This window comes from Aulonocara sp. 'chitande type north' Nkhata Bay, linkage group LG15, assembly GCF_057382095.1.
Source record: "Aulonocara sp. 'chitande type north' Nkhata Bay isolate Kocher_YH1m ecotype deep benthic linkage group LG15, A_spYH_male_GT1.1, whole genome shotgun sequence".
Taxonomy (NCBI): Eukaryota; Metazoa; Chordata; class Actinopteri; order Cichliformes; family Cichlidae; genus Aulonocara; species Aulonocara sp. 'chitande type north' Nkhata Bay.
The window spans coordinates 40,801,064-40,822,489 of NC_141358.1; the positions used below are offsets into that span (position 1 = coordinate 40,801,064).

Sequence of the window (21,426 nt, forward strand, 5' to 3'; positions counted from 1 at the left end):
TGGATAAAGGGAGATTAGTTATATGTCAGGAAAAAAAGTGAAAAGATAAACACATCGGCAAATACACTGCAACAAAATAAGATTGTTGTGAAAAAAAATTCTATTTTTCAGTTTTACTTTCGAATGAAACGCAATGAAAATTTCTACACATCACGTCAGGACTTAGCCTGCCGTATTTGAAGAGAACAAGGGCAGGTGACCCTGACTTTTCATTCACTGATATATGAGTGCAATGATCAAATGTCCAGGGGTTTGAATCATACCTTCGTGCAATTTGTCAGCACAAATTTCCCTTTAAAAGGCTGCTTACTCTGCAGACCAGCACCACCCTGTCAGCAATGAGAGCGCTCGTGCTCGCCCTGATTCTGGCCGTTGTGGGTGAGTGATGATGTTTGTGCAAAACTTTGCTATTTTATAAATATGTTCAAAAATAATGCTGATTTCATATTTGGAGTTTTATTGATTATGCGTTGAATGGTAATGTCAGTGTAATGTAGGGTCTTTACCCAACAATAAAAAGCACCTTGAAGCAACTGTTGTTGTGATTTGGTGAAATGTAAATAACATTTGAATTGAGTTGAATGTAGGTAAAGACAAATTATAGTTATGTACTTGTTATAAATTGGTAGTGGGTTTATGCCTCTTTTAAAAAAAGGTTTTCATTTTTAGGCATATGTAACAGAAAACATGCTGCGTGTTTGTTACATATTTGGTGCTTTATGTGAATTTTAATATATACAGACCCAGCAGTTCAACTTTTCTTGTAAGCAGGGAGCTTAAACCTAGAACTAGAAATGAAAAAGCATTTTAGCTCACTTTAATAACTAAAATCAATTCAAATGATCAAGATCAGTTTAAAATGGGTCAGTTTGTCAGCTACTGTAGACTCTACTCACAAAGAACCGCTAAGTTTTGTACAGTGTGACTTTGTAATGGGGAAAATTCTAGTTTATCCTCACATTTCGATTCAGGTGTTTAGTCACTGTAGGATTTTGTATAACCTTTTGTTTCTTAGATGAAGGGTGTGTGTGTTTCAATATGACCAGGTGTAACTGCTTAGCTATGCTTAACGATGTTTCACTATGTATCTACTGACTGTTAAGGTGTAGAAGGACAAAATTCCCAAGAAGACCAGTCCAGGTGCTTCCTGGAGCATAGGTAGTGGGAAGTCTTTCCTGCCCAGCAACAGTCGGGTGGGATGAAAAATAGTTGTAATTGAAAAGATGCAGGGTTTTGTGTGTGAGGGTATAAAAGAGACCTGTGACGCCTCAAGGACAAAGCTTTCATGACTGTAGAACTGTGATGTTTGATGTGCGTTTGCTCTCCTGCATGCAGTAAATAAAGCGGCTTGACCACAGCTGACCTTGTTGCAGACTTTATTAACAGAAAATTCCACCACAACATTCAAAGACATTCAAATTTCCATTTCCAGCAAAACTTTGCATATCATTTGGTTTAGTTGCTCATCTTTACTACTTCATTATCTGAATTAAAATAGAAGTCTTATTGTACACAATTATAATGAAATTTCAGAGCAGAGTCTTTGGAGCGAACATGCAGTGATTTGCACAGTAAATATAAATCATAACATATAAACACTGCTGAAAAGCATATTCAAGCCCATTCATATGTTTTGTCATTGTTTGTGGATTCAGATTCTTTTTTTGTGTGTTTTCTTTTTTTCAACAGATTTTTCTAAATCTCTTTGTGCTTTGAGTCTCTGTCTGGCTCAGTTCTGAAACATGCTTAAGAGATTTGGGGTTGAATTAGTGGTTTGTATAATCACAATGTTCGGCCTTTAACATTTACAGTGCACTGCTTTCCTTTTGCCTCTGGTTTTAATTTGTAAAACAAAATGCAAACTATGTTTTCAAATGTTGTAATAGTTTCAGATTTTACTCGCTGTATTACTGATTTCTGTCTTACTTTCTTACAGCTGGTGATCTTCAACATCAAGGTAAGTTTAATACTGTGTTCATTGTGAAACAAAAACTGTAGGCCTGGTTTAGAGTTTATAGTTCATATAATTTCACAAATGAGTCATATAAATTACATTCACTGACTTCTTCCAGATCCTGTTTTTGAAGCTGGTAAAACCTACGTGTACAAGTATGAGGCGCTGCTCCTGGCGGGCCTGCTAGAGAAAGGTTCAGCGAGAGCTGGACTAAATATCAGCAGCAAAGTTAGCATCAATGCTATAGACCAGAACACATACTTCATTAAGGTAAAGATCAAAATCCTGCACAAGCTGCAGTCATTTACCTTTTACATGTATACTAATTGAATTAAACCTTACTCTTATATGAAAGCTTGAGGAACCTGAGCTCCAGGAGTATAGTGGAATTTGGCCTGAGGATCCTTTTATCCCAGCAACTGAGCTGACTTCAGCCCTCCAAGCTGAGCTCACGACTCCCATTAAGTTTGAGTATGTCAATGGTGCTGTGGGAAAAGTCTTCGCCCCTGAAACCGTCTCAACAACAGTGCTTAACATCTACAGAGGTATCCTGAATGTCTTTCAGCTCAACATCAAAAAGACACAAAATGTCTACGAGTTGCAGGAGGTTGGTGAAAGATCTTTATAAACCTGTGTGTGACAAGAAGTTGAATCTCCCTACTGAATATGTGTGCTGCTCTATAGGCTGGAACTCAGGGTGTGTGCAAGACACTTTACTCCATCACTGAGGACACAGAGGCTGAACGTGTCTATCTGAGAAAGACCAGAGATATGAACCACTGTCAAGAAAGAATAACTAAAGACATGGGGTTAGCATACACAGAGAAATGTGGAAAGTGCCAGGAGGTAGGTTTTACACATTTTATATCAGGAAACATCTGTAAAAGTGATGGGATGCATGACAAGCAACAGCTTTGTTCTTACAGGACACTAAAAACCTGAAAGGAGTTTCATCATACAGTTACATCATGAAACCACTCGATAATGGCATCCAGATCAAGGAGGCATCGGTCCATGAGCTGATCCAGTTCTCACCTTTCAGCGAGCAGCATGGAGCTGCCCATATGGAGACCAAGTATGTCCATAACAACTGTGAATACAAAAACTGATTCAAAGAACGTAAATGAACTTTTCTTTCCACATTCAAGGCAATCCTTGATGCTCCTTGAGGTTCAAACACCCCCTTATGCACCCACTACACCACCACCCCTGGCTCAGTATCCACACCGTGGAAATCTCACATATCAATTCTCCACTGAGCTTCTTCAGTTACCCATTCTGCTCCTCAATATCAGCGACATAGAGTCTCAGGTATTGTCGTAATTAAGAGATTATTGCTAAGGCATGAATTAAAAGTCTGTGCCGTGCTCGGTGATATCCTGTTTACCCCTGTGTCATTAGCTCGAGGACACTCTGAATCACCTGGTCAAACAGGCTGTAGGAAAAGTTCATGAAGATGCACCTCTGGAATTCTTGAAGTTTGTTCAACTCCTCCGTGCAGCCTCCAATGAAACTCTGGAGAACCTGTGGAGCAAACACTCAGGGAGTTCTGCCCACAGGTGATTTCACTGATTAAATGTTTAAAATATCATGTAAAGATATTTGCACAATTTGGCAAACTTCCTTTTTATTGTTTCAGAAAATGGATCATGGACGCCATTCCTGCTGTGGGAAATCCTGATGCTCTGAGATTTATCAAAGAGAAATACCTAGCAGAAACCATAACTGTGTTTGAAGCCGTTCAGGCTTTGATTACTTCGTTTCACATGGTGACAGCAACCACCGAGGCCATTGAGGTCATCGAGGTCGGTAAATCTCAACATATCTAGTGAAGTCAAGTTATTTTGTCCAGAGTAAGAAGGGACGTTTTTGCATTAACTCTGATACTCTTAACTCTGTGTGATGTTTTAGAGCCTATCAAAGGAAAGCAGCATCGCGAGAAACCCAGTTCTGCGCCAGATTGTATTCCTTGGCTACGGTACCATGATTTACAAACACTGCTATGAGAGGACTTCCTGTCCTGCTAAGCTCATACAGGTAATATAACATTGACCTTACATGCTGCCTTAGAATCACGTACACATTTAAGAATGAGAGAACGGGTGATTTACTTCCTTATTTGCTCTTGCAGCCCATTCAAGACCTTCTTGCACAGGCTCTGAAAGATGGAAACACAGAGGACATCATCCTGTTTGTGAAGGCTTTGGGAAATGCTGCGCATCCTTCTAGCCTCAAGACAATCACAAAGATGCTGCCCCTACATAGTAAATTAGGTTCATCACTGCCAGTGAGAGTTCATGCTGAAGCCATGATGGCCTTGAGGAACATCGCCAAAAAGGAGCCTAAAACGGTGAATTATCAACGCAGAGATTTCCTGATCATTCTAGTTTTGCACAAAGCTCCACACTGAGTCTGCGTTCTCTCATACATTAGGTCCAGTATTTAGCCTTTCAGCTCTACGGGGACAAGACTCTTCATGCAGAGATCCGCATGCTTGCGTGCATGGTGCTCTTTGAGACAAAACCTTCAATGAGTTTGGTGTCAGCTGTTGTTCATATTGTGAAGACAGATACAAATTTGCAAGTAGCAAGCTTCACCTACTCCCACATGAAGTCCCTGACTTGGAGCACCAGCATTATTTATGCCTCAGTGTAAGAGTGCTTTCCAATCCTTCGTCACAATCGGATAAATCTCTGTGATTTGATCCATCCTGCAGTGAGCTCTTTCATGTTATCACTGCAGTGCTGCAGCATGCAAAGCTGGCCTGAGAATGTTGGGCCCAAACCTGGACAAACTGAGCTCACGTTTCAGCAAAGCCATCCATGTCGACGTCTATAACAGTGAGAATCGCCGTGCCTGGTTTAACTAACCTGGATCTTTATTTTCGATTTAATAATGTTTAACTGCATCTCATTAAACTCTCTGTTAGGTCCCTTTATGCTTGGTGCTGCTGCGACTGCTTACTACATCAATGATGCTGCCACCATCATGCCCAAATCTATTACGTCTAGGATCAAGGCTTTCTTTGCTGGAGCTGCTGCTGACATTCTGGAGGTAAAGGAAACCGAAATCAGTCCAGATATTTAATAACTAACCTGAAAGTTACTTGTCTTTTTTTTTCTAGGTGGGAGTAAGAACTGGGGGACTACAGGAGGCTTTTCTGAAAAACCCAGCAGTTTTTGATAGTGCTGACAGGGTCACCAGGATGAAACATGTCATTAAGGCTGTAAGCAACACCATAAAGTTACAAGAACGACAGGGACATCTTATCTGCTATCTGCAAAATGAAACAGAAGACTAGTGATCAGCTGGACTGCATCTCTCTCTCTACAGCTCTCTCACTGGAAGTCTGCACCCAACAGCAAACCCCTGACTTCCATCTACGTCAAGTGTTTTGGACAAGAAGTTGCCTTTGTTGACTTTGACAAAAACTGGTTTGGCAACACCTTTAATGTACGATTTAAACAAACAACCCATCAACCTAAAGATCAGTTTAATCACGATTTTGCAAGACGCAATATTTATAAAATATTCTTCCCCTGCAGCTCATCCTTGGCAATAACGATGCTGACACGTTTGGTAGAGATGTTTTCAAGGCTCTGCAGTCTGGTCCTACTTGGCGCTTTGTTAAGCCTCTGCTGGCTAATGAGGTGAGACGTATCATGCCTACTATAGCTGGTTTCCCCATGGAGCTCGGTCTGTACACTGCTGCTGTGGCTGCTGTTCGTGGTCAAAGTGAGTGAATATTACTTAACGACCTAATATTTCCATCAACACCAAAACTTCTTTAAAAGTTTTGAGCATTTTTTTAAACTTCTTTCAAAGAAAGAAGAAGTTGCAAACTTCCTTTTAATAAATTAATGTGGAAATATCATAACAATGTGCAGAAAAGCAACTTTTCTGTTCTGTTTTCTTAGTCAAAGTCACGACAACTCCAGCTCTGCCAGAAGACTTTTATCTCAGATACCTTCTCAAGGCAGACATATACATTACTACCAAGGTCACACCAAGGTGGGGCAATAGCTGTCGCTACAATAGTAAATGGCTAATACTTTATAACACAGCACATAACTAAGGGTTTAATTCTACCCCTGGAATCAAGTGGGAATTTCCAAGAATTTTACCTGAAATTATTTTACCTGAATGGTTCACACCAGCATAATGAATACTGAAATGTAAAAAGGCAAAGTTAAGCTACTTGATGGTTGGAGAACCTAAAATACAGCAGGTACCTGCAGTGTGAGATGGGGAAGCTCCCCACTGAAAATGGCTTAATTTTGTGTTTGTGCCTCAGTTTCTGTAAAATACCTGAAGTTACGCACTACTTAAAATTACTTATGCATTACTCAAAACTCTTCATGTACTATTTAAAATGACTGTGAAGGTTCTCAGTCATCCAGGTCATCGTAGTCAAAGGAGCTTGCAAAGAAAAGCGTCTGGACTTCTTTAAGTTACTTGAAGACGTTTCACCTTCATCCGAGAAGCTTCTTCAGTTCTAAGGTCAAATGGTGGAGAGTTCCCTTTTGAGATCCCTCCCCAGACGCCTTAACGCCCACTCACATCCTGGGCCATCTGACCTCAGGAATTCACATGACAAGGTGGGGCCAGGTTTCACAATGAGCTCACCCGAAACTCTGGCTGATTGGGACCCACACCCAGTTTCACACCTTGGCTCAGGCGATTAGCGGATCATCAGGGGTCCTTTTGTCCCTCTGTGGGGGGAAACTCCCACTAGGTTTAAATCTGGGACTCTCCATCATTTGACCTTAGAACTGAAGAAGCTTCTCGGATGAGAGGTGAAACGTCTTCAAGTAACTTAAAGAAGTCCAGACGCTTTTCTTTGCAAGCTCCTTTGACTATTTAAAATTACTTTCAGTGTAATTTGTGTCTCTTTTCTTGCAAAATAACCAAAGTTACACACTGCTTACTCACTTTTATTGCTACTTCTGTACTGTTTAAATTGCTTACAGTACAATTGGTCTTTTCCTGGAAACACAATACTTATAACTACTTGCATACTACTTAAAGTTACTTATCCATGAATTTCCTTGTTTTCTTAAAATGAAAAAAAATTAAGGTACAATTTGTGTCTCTTTTCCTGTAAAATACTCAAAGATACGCACTACTTGAATTTTCTTAAGCAATATTTAAAGATATTAGAATAGAATAGAATAGAATAGAATAGCCATTTATTGTCATTGTACATGTACAACAAAATTGCAGATGCTCCACACTATTTGTGCCAAAATAAAATATAAATAGTATACAGCAGGAATATATACAATCAAGAGGGATATATACAAAAATAAGGGAAAGGCGCACGTTAGACAACAAAATAGTTTCAAACAGGTTGGAAGTAGTGCAAAGAAAAGGTCTGAATAGAGTCTGTGTGCAAGCGACCTGAGTGATGCAGGTATTTCTGTACTATTTAAAATTACTCACATTATAATTTGCATGATTTATGTCTCCATTCCTCTAAAATACCTGAAGTTACATGCAGATTAAAGGTACGTGTGCATAATGTAAAATTACTAACAGTGTAATTATTATTTTCTTGTAAAAAACTTAAATTATTACCCTTATGCAACTGTGTCTACCTCTGGGTATTTGTTGGTAAATATAATTATATTGTAATTTCAGGTGTAATATAAGGAAATTCCACTTATTTCTAGGGGAATTAACCTCTTGGGCGCCGGCTGTATTATGACGTGTTACCAACAAATGTAATATAATGTTCAACTGTCCTCCTCTTCTAGTGCGGCTGTGAACACATTTGCTGTGTTCGGGATAAACACTGCCATACTCCAGGCTGTCATGGTATCAAGAGCCAAACTCTACTCCATCGCACCTGCCAAAACTGAAGTCACATTTAACATCAATGAGGGCTACTTAAACTTCACAGCTCTTCCCGTTTCAGTGCCTGAAAACATTACCGCTGTGGAGTAAGCCATGACATCTTTAATTTATTGCATATTCTTAAACATCGCTTCTGAGATGCTTTTACCTTTGCACTGATGATTACGGTTCATCCTTGCTTCTCTTTAACAGGGTTGAGACTTTTGCTGTGGTAAGAAATCCTGTTTCGGGAGAAAGTATCACTCCTGTGATCCCTGCCAACCCAAGACAGATTCTTATATCGAATAACACTTCTTCTGATGCTGCTAATGAGGTGAATTTAAAACCGTTTTAGAGATATAAAAAAATATTGTGTCTTTTTTATGTAATTTACATACTTTCTCCTCATAGTCGAGATCCGCAGAGTTCATTTCTCAACGTCAGAAAGCTGGCAGGCACATCAAATCTAAAATGGTGAAGAGTAAGAAGAAGTACTGCGCTCAGACTGTTAACGCTGGACTCAAGGCCTGTCTCAAGATTGCCACTGCTCACACGGGGGATGCTGCAGTGTATAAACTGGCTGGAAAGCACTCTGCTGTTTTTTCTGTCATACCAAGTAAGAACTTAGAAAAGTGCTTTTTCTAGTGACACAGTGCAGAAATTAGCTGCTAACCGCATTAACTGATGATGCTTTCAGTCGAAGGTGAAGCTGCTGAGAGACTGGAATTAGAGGTTCAACTTGGAAGTAAGGCTGCACAGAAGATCATCAAACACATCACCCTTAGAGAAGAAGAAATCCCTGAGGAAACACCAGTCTTAATGAAGCTCCACAAAATCCTGGCCTCTACCCAGAAGAATAGCACCATGTCCTCCTCCTCGTCGTCCTCCAGTTCCAGGAGCTCTCGCCTTCCTGGCAGCTCCTCTTCCTCTAACTCCAGCTCTTCATCCCATTCTAGCAGGAAGACCATTGATGCAACTGCTCAACAAGTCCAGTTGGTGAAAAGACGTTACAGCAGCAGCAGTAGTAGTAGTAGCAGTAGTAGTAGAAGTAGTAGTAGCAGGAGTAGCAGCAGCAGTAGCAGCAGCAGTAGCAGTAGTAGTAGAAGCAGCAGAAGCATAAGTAGTAGCAGCAGAAGCAGCAGTAGTAGCAGCAGCAGTAGTAGTAGTAGTAGCAGTAGTAGAAGCAGCAGTATCAGTAGTAGTAGAAGCAGCAGCATAAGTAGAAGCAGCAGCAGCACAAGCAAAAGAAGCAGCAGCTTCAGCTTCTCCACCTCTGTCGGTACTTCCAAGTCCAGCTTTGCATCAAGCTTTGCGTCGCTCTTCAGTCTTAGTTCAAGCTCTTCTCACTACAGTGTGCACCACAGAAAGGTAAACATGCTGTATTATATTCAGACAAAGAGCCGCTTGAGCTGTCACTACTACTGTTTGAATATTTATATTGTATAAGTCAGCATTTTATTAATATTCTGTTTTCTATCTATAGTTTTAATTGATTTGAAATCTCATAGTTATCTGAGTATATATGGCCACTGTGGTTGCTGACAAAATGTTTCTTCATAGCAACCTGCGAGTCATCGCCACAAATCGAAGGAGAATCACAAAGAGAAACACAAAGAGAAGCACAAGAAAAACCACAAGGGTCACAAGACTCCAGTGAGAACCCATTTACACCATGTTTGAAGTATGACAATACTGCACATTGTACAGTTTGCACAGGTGGTAACTTGTGTTGTCTTTTGCGTGGCACTATATGGCATTCTTGTAGCATCACACCTCTAAAGCCACATCATCAGAGGTTTTCAGAAGCAGAAGCAGTGGCTCAAGCTTGGACGCTATCCAACATAAGGTCAAATCCCGTCAAATCTTCTTTCCGGCGAGGGATTTTATGGATGTACTCACATGAATAGTTGTCCCCACAGAAGCGGTTCCTTGACAGTCAAGCTGCCGTGTTTGGCATGATCTTCCGTGCTGTTAAAGCTGACAAGAAGAAGCAGGGATACCAGTTCATTGCTTACATGGACAAAACCACCAGCAGACTTCAGATCATTCTAGATGACATTGTTCCTGATAACAACTGGAGGCTCTGTGCTGATGGAGCCGTGTTGAGCATGCACAAAGTCAAAGTGAGACACTGTCCGCCTTATTTTTGGATGTTGAACTAAGCATAGCACGAAAAAAACGAACCTAAACCTTTCTGCCATTTGTCATTTCGATTTGTTCTTTCTAGGCTAAAATGAACTGGGGAGCAGAATGCAACCAACATGACACCGCGATTACAGCGGAAACTGGTCTTGTCGGTCGAAACCCTGCAGCTCGGTTGAAGGTGGACTGGAATCGGTTACCGTCTGATCTCAAGCATTGTGCAAAGACGTATGAAACTTCACAGACACTGTCACGCATGTCATACAGACAATATGAAACCATCTGATATCTGTAAATTCCTTTGCAGGATGTATAAGTACATTTCTGCTCACATGCCAGCCGGCTTGATTCAGGAAAAGGACAGAAACAGCGACAAGCAGCTCTCGCTTACTGTGGCTGTAGTATCTGACAAGATCATCGACCTGATTTGGAAAACACCGAGAGTACGAACAGCAAAGTTGTTGTTTCAAAATCATATGTTTTGATTTTTCTCACAATAATTATTCTGTTTACAGAGCACTGTTCATAAGCGGGCTTTGCATCTTCCCATCACTCTGCCAAGTAACGAGATCAAAGATCTTACTCCCTTCGGTGACGTCTCTGGAAAGGTCAAGCACTTGTTAGCTGCGGCTGGCGCAGGTAATGGCTCGTGCCTGTCATTTAAACGTGGACAGGCTGTGTCCTTTTCTGACACATCATTTTTTCCCCTCCTCAGTTGAATGTAGCTTCACCGGCAATACACTGACCACATTCAACAACGAGAAATTAAAGAACGAGATGCCCTCAAACTGCTATCAGGTTCTGGCACAGGACGGCACAGACGAGCTGAAATTCATCGTTCTACTGAGGAAGGATCGCACTGAACACAAGCAGATCAGTGTGAAAATTGCTCACATGTAAGATTTCATTAAAAACACGAAAGAAACTCTGGTTTTTGACAAAACTGAGTCTTTTTATTTCTTCTCGTGCAGAGACATTGACCTCTATCAGAGGAGAACCAGTGTGACTGTGGATGTGAACGGGCTGGAAATACTCACGAGCAACCTGCCCTATCATTATCCCCGAGGTTTCTATGCAGTCTAAAACCTTTGAATCGGATTTTGCAAACTACCATCAAACCTACGATCAAATTTTATCCCAGATCTTTGTGTTGAAAAAACGAGAGTAATCATGGAACCTTTTTGTCTTACAGCTGACATCCAGATCAAACAAAGTGGCGAAGGCATCTCTGTGTATGCAGCTAGCTTTGGTCTTCATGAAGTCTACTTTGACAAGAAGTCATGGAAGGTAAAAGCAAAACTGATAACTTTGGTTATGAGCTTAAAAGGAAAAACGAAAAAGACCAAGCGAGATGGAAATTCAGTTAAAATTGACGTCTGATTAATCACGTGATCCTCCGATGCAGATTAAAGTTGTGGACTGGATGAAGGGGAAGACTTGTGGGCTCTGCGGAAAGGCTGACGGGGAGACCATGCAGGAGTATCGCACACCCACTGGATGGATAGCCACGACAGCAGTGAGCTTTGCTCATTCTTGGATTCTGCCAGCTGAGAACTGCAGAGACGCCACTGGTAAGACAAAGATATCTGATGTAATCATGGCAAGTCTTCTAAAGAATAATATACTGAATCTATCAGGAACCCTAAAATCCCTGCTGTGTTACAGAGTGCCGTATGAGGCATGAATCGGTGCAGCTGGAGAAGCAGGGAAACATGCAAGCTCAGAACTCCAAGTGCTACTCTGTCGACCCTGTACTGCGCTGCATGCCTGGGTGCTTCCCTGTGCGCACCACCAGCGTCACTGTTGGCTTCCACTGCCTTCCAGCTGGTGAGTCTACAAAGATTAAAAATGCAACATCGTGGAGAAAAACACGGAGTTTCTAATTATTTTTGCTCCCTTCACGTCCGCAGGTTCCAGCCCCTCCAGCGTGTATAAGAGCGTGGACCTGATGGAAACTATGGAGAGTCACCTCGCCTGCACCTGCACAGCTCAGTGTGCTTAACAACAGCACTGTCAGTCTCAGACATTACATGTATGTTTTGAATGTTATTTTAAATAAAGTGAATCTCCAGATAAACTTACTGAGCTAAAAATGAACTCTGGCGAATTTCAAAAGGAAAATCTGTACCGAATAAGACTGTTTATTACATTTATTGTAACACAGAGACAATAGAAATGAGATCATCTGTGAAATAAAGTGTGAAGCTGAACGCACCCATATAAATTCAGTAATTGCCAGTTTTCCTTCTGGCTTAAATAAGTGATCCATATTCTCCATCCACTTCCCTGCTTTCTGTGATATCATCCACATAAATGCTTCCCTTATACAGTGTGGTGACTGCAATTAATTTGCACATGCCAGATGACAAGTGTTGTGTAATTCTCCAAATTTTGGTATCGATCCAAACACTGATAGTGGGACTACTAACATATAAAGGCAGCTTATGTAGAGAAGAGCAGTGCGTTATCATTTATTAGATACATCACAATCATTTTGCAAATTCTGAACGCCTTTTAAAGACTTCTACTGTGATTTTTACTTTGCACAATAATTACTTAAGCCACTAAAACACACCTTTCAGCTTTTTGTGTAATTTGAAAGATTTTTTTGGACATGGAATGTAAATATGCCTGTTTCCAAAGAGCTTTGGGTCAACTTCTGTTGTTTAAATGTGCTTTAGGCTATGAATGAAATTGAACTTAAGAGGATAGAAACAAAGTATTGATCTGATACCAATACCAGCATTGGTGTCGAAACTATTTGGATCAATCCGTCCACCTCTACTGTTGACTTCGAATGAACTAGTGATTCAGAAACACACACATAGTGATGTCCTAAAGTCAACAGAAGTTTTGTATGCACTCAGTTTGTGCAAAGGAAGAACATTGAAACACACATTAATGAATGATGCCGTGTTTAGTATACAAAACCAAGTGTATTCTATTCATATAGATAAGTATTTTATTTTACCTCTTAATAAACACACCCATTGAATGGCTATAATTATTGGTGCCATGGTATTCTTCTTATAGTGCATTTTGTTTTCCAGTCTCAGTCCACCACAGAGGAATGGGAACCAGGAGAGGCAGTGATGATTAAAAAAAATCAGTGATTACTTCCCCGATAGAAGTCAAAACTATAATGAGCGTGAACATGAACATGTCATTTAACATTTGAGAGGAAAATAACGGCCACCTGTCAACACAAAGCTCCTAAAAGAAAAGTGACATTAAAGAAACAAATTGTTTCATGACAAATCATATTAACGTCACAGTGGACTAAAGTCACTATCTCCTACATAATATGTAAATTGTGCAAGATGTTACATTCTTCCTATTCAAAGCAGCAGATAAACTACCTGTTACAAACCTAACAGCAACATTTACTGGAAAAATGAGCTGTCACTCAGTCACATTCTCAGTGTTGTAAACAGAGCCGGCATACTTGATTTGATTTACCCAGTCACATATTGTCACATATTGCATCAGCAGCATCTAAATGTAAGATATGCCAATTTATGATTTACAGTACCATAAATAAGTAAACTAACTACATACTATATGCAGTACATTAATACAGATCCAGCAAACCAGAACGTCACTCTTAACGCTCTTTCCTTCTTAAGCTGTTTAATCATTTTACAGTCCATCTGTGGGCCTTTGGCATCCACCCATCAGACGCATCAGACATAAACACTGGACATGATACGTCTGATTCAAGTGAACGGAGTTTTTGGCTTCAGATGGAGCTGTTCTTCTCCTGTGAGAGTGTGTGGTCCTCGCTGTACTCCCACTGTTGGTGCTGGACGAAAACATCTCCACAAAACGTGCCCGATTCCTCCACATGTTCCCCGTTTGTCTTTGGTTGCACTGAGCTGCAATCACATTGAGGGGAAAACTTCAAATTAAGTTCATGCAGGTACATTATGCCATGCTTATTACTAATTCAGAAACTGTGGTACACATAAAGCAACCACACCTGTTTTCTGGGATAAAGCAAAGCGTGCGACACAGGTCAGTGGTGGAAGCCGACGCGAGCGCGACACACCTGGGTGTGGGGGAGGCTGTGTCTGAAGGACATTTGATGAGCTTTTCTGGAGCCACCGTCGCAGCCGCCTCTGTTTCAGCTGCTGGGGAAAAAAGAGGCTGATTTAATGACTGCTGGAATTGATGGAAATTACTCATCACTTAAAAAGAAACTTAGTCATAAGTCTATTTGGATATATTTTCCTTTTTTCAACTCCTGTCAATACGTAACATTTTCAAACCATCTAAAGCAACTGCTGCTCTTCATTTTAGGGAAACTGATAGAAAACTGAGAGACTCACATATCAAAAAGGCACTTTTAGATTTTAACAATGGGGTTTTCTTTGAGTCTGCAAATGGACTCAAGTTTAAAAACTGGTGTTTGAGCCATGTTGCCCGATCCTCCTCAAAGGCCTTCCTCTGCAAAATGAACCCAAAAAAAGGTTTTAAAAACAGTTCAAGCATCTTACCTGTCATATGCACACAACTTTGCACAAGATGTAAACTAATATTTGTTTTTAATCACCTCGTGGCTCAGTCTGATGGCTGCCTCTGTAAAGTTCTTCCTCTCCCTCTCAAAGATCTTCCTCTGCTCCTCCAGAGTCTTCCACTCGTCCCCGAGGCGCTCCTTCTCTTGAAGCATGTAGCAATTGCTTAGCAGGGATGCGGTTTCCTCATCACATGCAGAGCTTACCTGATGCTATAGGAAAGAAAGGAACGTGGATGAATTAATCAACAATTTATTGATTATTTATAAAACAAAATGAGTTTCAACCAAAACACAAACAACAGTAAGTCAGGTGTTCATTCCAGAGTAACGTGAGAAGTAGCAGACATCTCTGATCCTGTTTTTGGTAAATGTATTTTCCTTTCACTCAACACCGATAAATATTAAAGACACTTTCTCTCTGTGTGTGCAAATTTCAGCTTTTAAATCCACACAACCTCAGGGCTAATTCACCCGTACCTGCAGGAGCTGCTGCTGTGTTTGAATAAAGTCTTTGCACTGCTGGATCTCCAGCTTTAGTCTGTCCATCTCTTCCTCCTGAGTCTCTTGTGGAACAGCATCAGTGTTTTTGCTTTCCACCATCTGAACCAAGGATGCTAAGCAAAAAGCCCAAATAAACATGTCTTATAAATACTGAATTCAACAAGAAGGAACAGTAAGTAAACATCAAACACAAAGTGACAGAGCCGCTGTATATAAAATATTCAAACCATTCATTATCTTTTGCTTCCAATCAGCTCATAACATTTCTTGATTTTAACAGACAAAAAAACATAACAGGTCCATGTGTGAATACTGACTTTTAATTCTTTGAGCAATCACAGCAGAGGCTTCAGTTAATAATTTAAACAATTATTTGAATTAGTGAGGAATCGTTGATGTCACAGTATTTTACCCTGGCTGTCCAGTCTTTCCATGTGGCTCTTAAGTCTCCTCCACTGGAGACGAATACTGTTGGTCAGTTTCTCCCGGGCATGAAAGCAATAAAGCTCTACACTTTCCTTACTGGAATCGAACACCTCTTCCTCTTCCTCTTCCTCCTCCGATGTGGCCTGGAGTGAATAAATCAATCAAACATTTTCCAGTCTCCTGGTAGCACATCTAACAAACATTTTTGAACGACTAAGTGAAACAAAGAAGGAGGCTGATTGTTTGAAATTGCGAGGAAATGTCATCAGCGGCTTTAAAATGTGACGGAAGAGTCGCAAAAGAAAAATACAAAGTATACAAAAGGTGATCAAACACTACCTGTACGCCACTGTGTTCAGGTTTGTCGCTTTTCGCAGCTGGTTTTCTTGAACTTAGAATGGACACCATGTCTTTTTTTATCTGCTGCAACACTTTCCTCAGCTCTGCATTTTCCAGCACGAGCTCTCTGTGGCGAGCGTCATAGTCGCTCAGCAGAGTCTTATACATTTCCCCTTCATGCCTTATGAAGAGAAACACAGGTCTCTTATCAGTTAGACAGTTGCGCTCAATTTAAGAGGAAACATCCAAGATTAGTGCCAGCCATGTTTGAGGTTCATGCTGCCAAAAATGTTCATTAGAGTGACCTAGAAAACTGACAAAGGCACTAATCTGCTTCTTGTTTGAGGCTCCAAAGTATAGCGACTAACATAGAGGAGTGTCTCTGATCCAAAAAAGGTTCACCTATGTATCTAGGGTTCTCAGAGTGCCACTGGCCACCCTTACTAAGAGTTTATGCAAGCAACAAAGAAGATTGAGCAGAGGGGTCATTTCTCTAATGCCAACTTTCCACTCTCCAGTCATCTTAGTCACACAGGTCTAGACACCAGTGTCTCTAGGCGAGTGGTTATTGGAGGTTGCTGGTCAATAGGTGAACATAATCACAAAGAGGTATGCAGTGATGCACCAAAGACCACCTTATGATTAATTTGGTCACTAGCAGATAGCCGCGGTTACTGTAGCTGTCAGGCTGTCTGCAAACACTTGCCAACTACTCACCGAGTGCTAGTTAAACTGTGGAAGGTGCAACACAAACTGGAAACTGAGAATTTTGGCACTCGGAGTAAAGGTTGTGCCTCAACACTGCAACCAGTAAATTTTAAAAAATTGCAACTATTCAAGAATTAGTTGGAGAATATGCATTTTGCCCAGTCTCTAGGATCATGTGACTAAGGCAGTATCAGACTGAACCTCTATAACTTTGACACATACAATCAATCTTCACACTAACAGTTAAATGTTAGTCATTTAACTTGATTCTTTGCAGTCAAAACCCAGATTTGACATATAAAAGAAGTGAACTTACTTTGCTTCTGTCTTTTCAGTTTTCCAAAGGCTTCTCTTCCCATCAGCTCTCCCAATGTTGTTTAATACATCAATGGCTGAAGAGCCCGGAGAACAAATGTGGGAAAATAAGAAATTCTGAGACTTGAAAGGAAAGAAGTTTCACCTCTCACACACAAGACATTGAATTAACTATTGATGCAACGAATGATGTAAAGAGGATTTTACCCTGTTTCTTCTCCTTTTTGTCAACCAGCAGCTGATTCAGTCGTTCCTTCAGTTTGTTAAATTCTCTTTCCTTCCTTTTCATCTCGTGATTGTACTGGCTGGCCCGGCTTGCAATAATGTTCTGAAGCTTTTGAACCTAGGGGATTGTGAATAAAAGAAACTGTGACTTCTAATAAAATTGGCGCCCTTTCTCCTGAAACCCAAATACCAGACCATGAAAGCCAGATTGGTCTCACACTGTCTGTGGCAGCACTTAATAAAAATACCTCTTCTTTTTCATTCTTCAGACAGCTCTGCAAACTTTTTGCTTTCAGCTGCAGCTGCCGTTCTCTCTCAAGAAGTCCCGTGTTTTCTCTTTTAGAGAGTTCGAGCTGCTCCTAAAAAATAATACAATGGGCAGGAACTCAGTAAAAGACCAGAAGTGTTTTGGAGAGCTTAACAAAAGGATGCACATCACAATGTTTTTTCAGAAATAAAAGGAAGAAACAAAACTCTAATGCCAATTCACCAACAGCACGTTGCTTTACTACAGATAATGCTACCTGTGTTTTTCAGGTGAGCTAGTGTACCTTCAGATGAGTGATGGTGAGCTGCAGGTGATCGATACTGCTGCTAGATTTAAGCTGCTCCACTTCCATGCTTTCAAGGGTTCTGAGGCCCCGGCGCTGCAGCTGAATCAGGTCATACATGCAATTTAGCACAGCCACAATATTCAGCTCTGAGCTGTCGCCCGACTCTGTCCAAACTGGTGGGAGGCCAAGAGAAGATATTTCCTTTAAAGGCAGAGCAAAGGGAAAAGTGTGAAGGAGGACTGACACAAATTCTCTCTGTCTTGTGTCCCTGAAAACATTCATTCAAATAAAGATTTTCTTTAAAGGCTAATTTGTTTTAGCAGTACAAGACAAACCCAGGAGACTGCAGTCATGTACACGTTTCAATAGGGCACCTAACATCAGTAACAGCTGTGGTAATGTGCAAGGCTACCAACCTGATTGATGTGTGACAGACATTGTTGCACATTGTGCTCTGTGCAGAAGGTACTGAGCATGTAGGAGTTTCTGTGCAGCAGCAGTGATGATTGGCTAAACTGTCTCAAGGGGGATGCTCCATATTCAACAGAGCTGCTGCGACCGTCCTTGACTTGTGGAGAAAGAAAGAAGCCTGTTAAGTATTGTACATTACTCTACGCTGATTCAGTGTCTAACAATACATTTACTAGGTGTCACTAAAAATGGCTTTTATCAATCATATTTATCAATTAAGTGTTCTTTACTGCAAAGCCGAGGTCGACATTGAGAACTGAAGGTACAACACTGCACTGATATATATTCAGTGGCCTTTAAAGACGTCAAAACTCACCCAGGGAGGACTCTGGCATGTTTGCAGTGCAGACCTCAGGCTTTGTCTCTGGATCATCTACTGCATTTGCAGGACAGGCAACGTTTGCCACGGGATCCACCTACGCAGCCTGCTCCTGAAATAGACGATCAGATTAACAGCAGCGATTCAACTCGTCTGGATTACAAGGATTTGGGAGGCAGTGGTGAGAGATGGAGGCATGAAGCTAGAGAGCACGGTCTGAGGATAAGTGATTTATTCACTTATCAGTGGCAACAAGCTACACAGAAAACATCCAGCGCACTCACAGTTACCCCACAGTGTGTTTATTTAAAACGTTTAGCTTCAAATCTAACAATGTAGCTTTTGTTATCAAACCATTGTCAGTGCAGGCTGAGTATCTAACAGGTTACGGTTTGGGACACAAGAGATCCTCTCATCACAATGTGCTTATCAGCTGATTAGACTAATCCCAGACAGACAACATGCTTGTTTGTCTGCAGGCATTCACGTTCAAAAACATGAATGAAAAAAATTATGTGAGGAAAGCATTTCCTTCTAACAAAATAAACAGTGTGCACTGACACTACTTCAAACATACAACATCCTTTTACAGCGCTTCACAAAACATCAGCTACTGTACCAGAGTGAGACCTAAAAATATTTCTCTTACTCAGACATTTTTCCCTCTTATCACCATCTGTTATGAGAAGTGTGACTTTTAGGGGACCTACCTTTGGTTTCAGTGATACTTAATCAGTCTGCAGAAACAGATGGCAAGCCTTCAGCCACAAAGCCTGAGGAGCATGGGCCCGGCTTATATAGACTACTCAACAAGTACTAACCTTTAGCTCATTAGGTCACCATTCACAGACTGAGTCCTGACAGAATGTGTTTACAGTGTAATGGTGAAATAACATAAAATAGTCACTGAAATTTTAGACCGGAGAACTTGATGGGATCACAGCAGAAACTAAACTAAGCCGCACTGTTTATGTTTACCGGGTGGAAGCTAAAGCTCTCTGTAGTAAATCTTTCCTTCATATAATAGTATAATATGATATAATTAAAAGTTCAGCTACATCCCTTTACAAAATTGGCAGCTATATTAAATTAAAAACATCTCTAAAATTATTTAAATTGGAAATGAAGATTATTGGCCGTTTGAATGAAGGATTTATTACACCATAACTGCGCAGTCGGTGTTCCTAATTATTGGAAACTCAAAAATCCCAGGTAAGTAAAGTGTCCAGTCACGCATTATTTTAGCTAACGTTAAGGTTTGCCGATGAAATTAAATAAATAAATAAAGCATAAATGTTATTCGGGTTTCTCACCAGCCGTCAGCGCTAAACTAACGTTGTCCACGGAGCGCTACCACCGCAGAACAGCGAAAACAGAAGCCGGAGGGCTACCACAGCCGGACGAACAAGTTAGGTAGCCTCGACAGTTGGTGTTTTAAATGTTTACATCATGAGGAAACAAAACTCACTTGCCTTACGATACAATTTGACACGTATCTCTCCAATGCAGCTCGCACCGGACCGTCTCCTTAAGCCCCGTCGTTCCTAATGACAGTGTACGCCACCGCAAGCACTCCAAGCATAGCGCTAATTGGCCCACTCGTTGTCTAGCAACCAAACATGGCTTATTGTGATTGGCTCTTGGCGTTTTATCTGCTTCAACAGCAAGTGTTTATTTTATTTATTACACTTATTATAATACACAATGTTAGTGATATATATATATATATATATATATATATATATATATATATATATATATATATATATTCATTATTTATTTCATTATTATTTAGTAATTTAGTGTTCAGCAATAAGAGGGAGATTTAATTATAGAAGGAGCACATTTTCGTGAATAGTGGGATTATTCTGTAATCAGATGCATTCACCATCGTACGAACAAAATTATCATATCACATTAACTTTAATGTCTATAGGAAAAGTAGAATTAATACTCCAAATTGTAGTTACAATGATCAAAACGACAAAACAGACATTCTTATATTACAAAAGCAATGTTTGGGTCAGACACTATTTTTGTAACATACCCAATCCTGATTAAGTGTTAATCCTGATTAATAACTAAATAATGATATATATGTTCATCCTATTGCCCTATCTGCATATTTGTTCTCTAAACAGCCTGCAAGGACACAGCCTTTTCACGCACTGGTTTTCTGTAGTTTTAGGAAGCAATCAGTCACTCATTGAAGTTGGGACCTAACTAAAATGCTTTTTAGTTAACTATAGTAACCTGGTGAAAAAGGCAGTTTTGTTAACTAAACTAAAACGTAAAAAAGGCTTTTAAAAATAAAATAAAATATAAAGAAAATATCTTTAGTTTTAGTACTTGTTGGTTTGGTCACCGTGTTATTACAACTAATAATGCCCAATGAGGCATTGATGCACATGTTTATTGAGACTTTGGATGTCTACAAGTCTGTGAGTCAACTGCTTTCAAAAAGTTCTGTGTTTTTATTATAACACCTGTACTGATTTTCATAAATCTGACATAAGCCCTCTAGACAAAAATAAAAGCTAATCATTTAAAAAATAATAATCAGATTTTTTTAACACAGAAACTAATTTAAAAAAAAGTCAAAATGTCAAAAAAATAATAATAAATAAAAATTATTGGAGAATACAAAACTATCACAACTCTTACTTCACATTAACTTTCAAATAGAAGATTCATGCACAACCTTTTCCCTGTTGTATTGAAAGAAAGAAAATGAGAGTGGCTGAATGAGAGAAGAGAGTCATATTGCAGAGTGTCTCCCCTTTGAATTTTAAATAAAGCCATTAGGATCTGATGGCAGAGAGTAGCAGCTGAGGCTCCATCTGAGTAAGACATCAATGTCAGCTCTTCAGCCCTGTCCCCCGGGACCGAGATGTTAACCACTCCCCGGTAATCATACTGCCACCACCCACATAAAAAGAGGTTTTAGGTTACCATGTGAAAAGAAGCCAGAAATGTACAAGATAATGGGAAATGAGTACAAATATCTGTTACACGCATTTATATTTGGAGTGAAGTTTCCCTGGCTTTATAAATGTGTTTTCTGGTCAGTTTCAAATATGAGAGAGGCTTATCTGTTCTTAGCATCCATTTCCCTTCAAAA

At 40.2% G+C, this 21,426-nt stretch overlaps 2 protein-coding genes across 5 annotated transcripts; one reads left to right on the plus strand and one right to left on the minus strand.

The window, feature by feature from the left end:
* The first annotated feature begins 310 nt into the window (after positions 1 to 310).
* LOC147313695 (vitellogenin-1-like) lies at positions 311 to 12,155 on the plus strand. Its single transcript, XM_086263442.1, has 34 exons — positions 311 to 378; positions 1,937 to 1,957; positions 2,073 to 2,224; positions 2,310 to 2,561; positions 2,639 to 2,800; positions 2,881 to 3,029; positions 3,103 to 3,265; positions 3,356 to 3,513; positions 3,594 to 3,759; positions 3,866 to 3,991; positions 4,086 to 4,304; positions 4,388 to 4,605; positions 4,697 to 4,794; positions 4,884 to 5,008; positions 5,079 to 5,180; positions 5,288 to 5,407; positions 5,500 to 5,689; positions 5,872 to 5,965; positions 7,711 to 7,896; positions 8,003 to 8,123; positions 8,201 to 8,405; positions 8,487 to 9,157; positions 9,350 to 9,442; positions 9,555 to 9,635; positions 9,709 to 9,912; positions 10,017 to 10,159; positions 10,239 to 10,374; positions 10,447 to 10,570; positions 10,647 to 10,827; positions 10,903 to 10,997; positions 11,124 to 11,218; positions 11,337 to 11,502; positions 11,597 to 11,758; positions 11,842 to 12,155. The coding sequence occupies exons 1-34, from the start codon at positions 339 to 341 to the stop codon at positions 11,931 to 11,933; spliced, it is 5,310 nt and encodes a 1,769-aa protein (XP_086119568.1). The 5' UTR covers positions 311 to 338; the 3' UTR covers positions 11,934 to 12,155.
* On the minus strand, positions 12,067 to 19,902 carry LOC147313696 (afadin- and alpha-actinin-binding protein-like). Of its 4 annotated transcripts, none has more exons than XM_086263447.1 (14): positions 19,778 to 19,902; positions 18,303 to 18,417; positions 17,932 to 18,083; positions 17,513 to 17,716; positions 17,210 to 17,320; positions 16,944 to 17,079; positions 16,738 to 16,813; positions 15,714 to 15,894; positions 15,361 to 15,517; positions 14,925 to 15,061; positions 14,484 to 14,657; positions 14,260 to 14,377; positions 13,911 to 14,058; positions 12,067 to 13,806 (listed from the first exon to the last, which is right to left on the minus strand). In XM_086263447.1, the coding sequence occupies exons 2-14, from the start codon at positions 18,319 to 18,321 to the stop codon at positions 13,671 to 13,673; spliced, it is 1,749 nt and encodes a 582-aa protein (XP_086119573.1). In that variant the 5' UTR covers positions 18,322 to 18,417; positions 19,778 to 19,902; the 3' UTR covers positions 12,067 to 13,670. The 4 variants fall into 4 exon arrangements, with proteins under 4 accessions (XP_086119573.1, XP_086119569.1, XP_086119570.1 ...); XM_086263443.1 differs by having other exon boundaries at positions 13,911 to 14,061; XM_086263444.1 differs by having other exon boundaries at positions 13,911 to 14,061; positions 19,774 to 19,856.
* Positions 19,903 to 21,426: the final 1,524 nt, after the last annotated feature.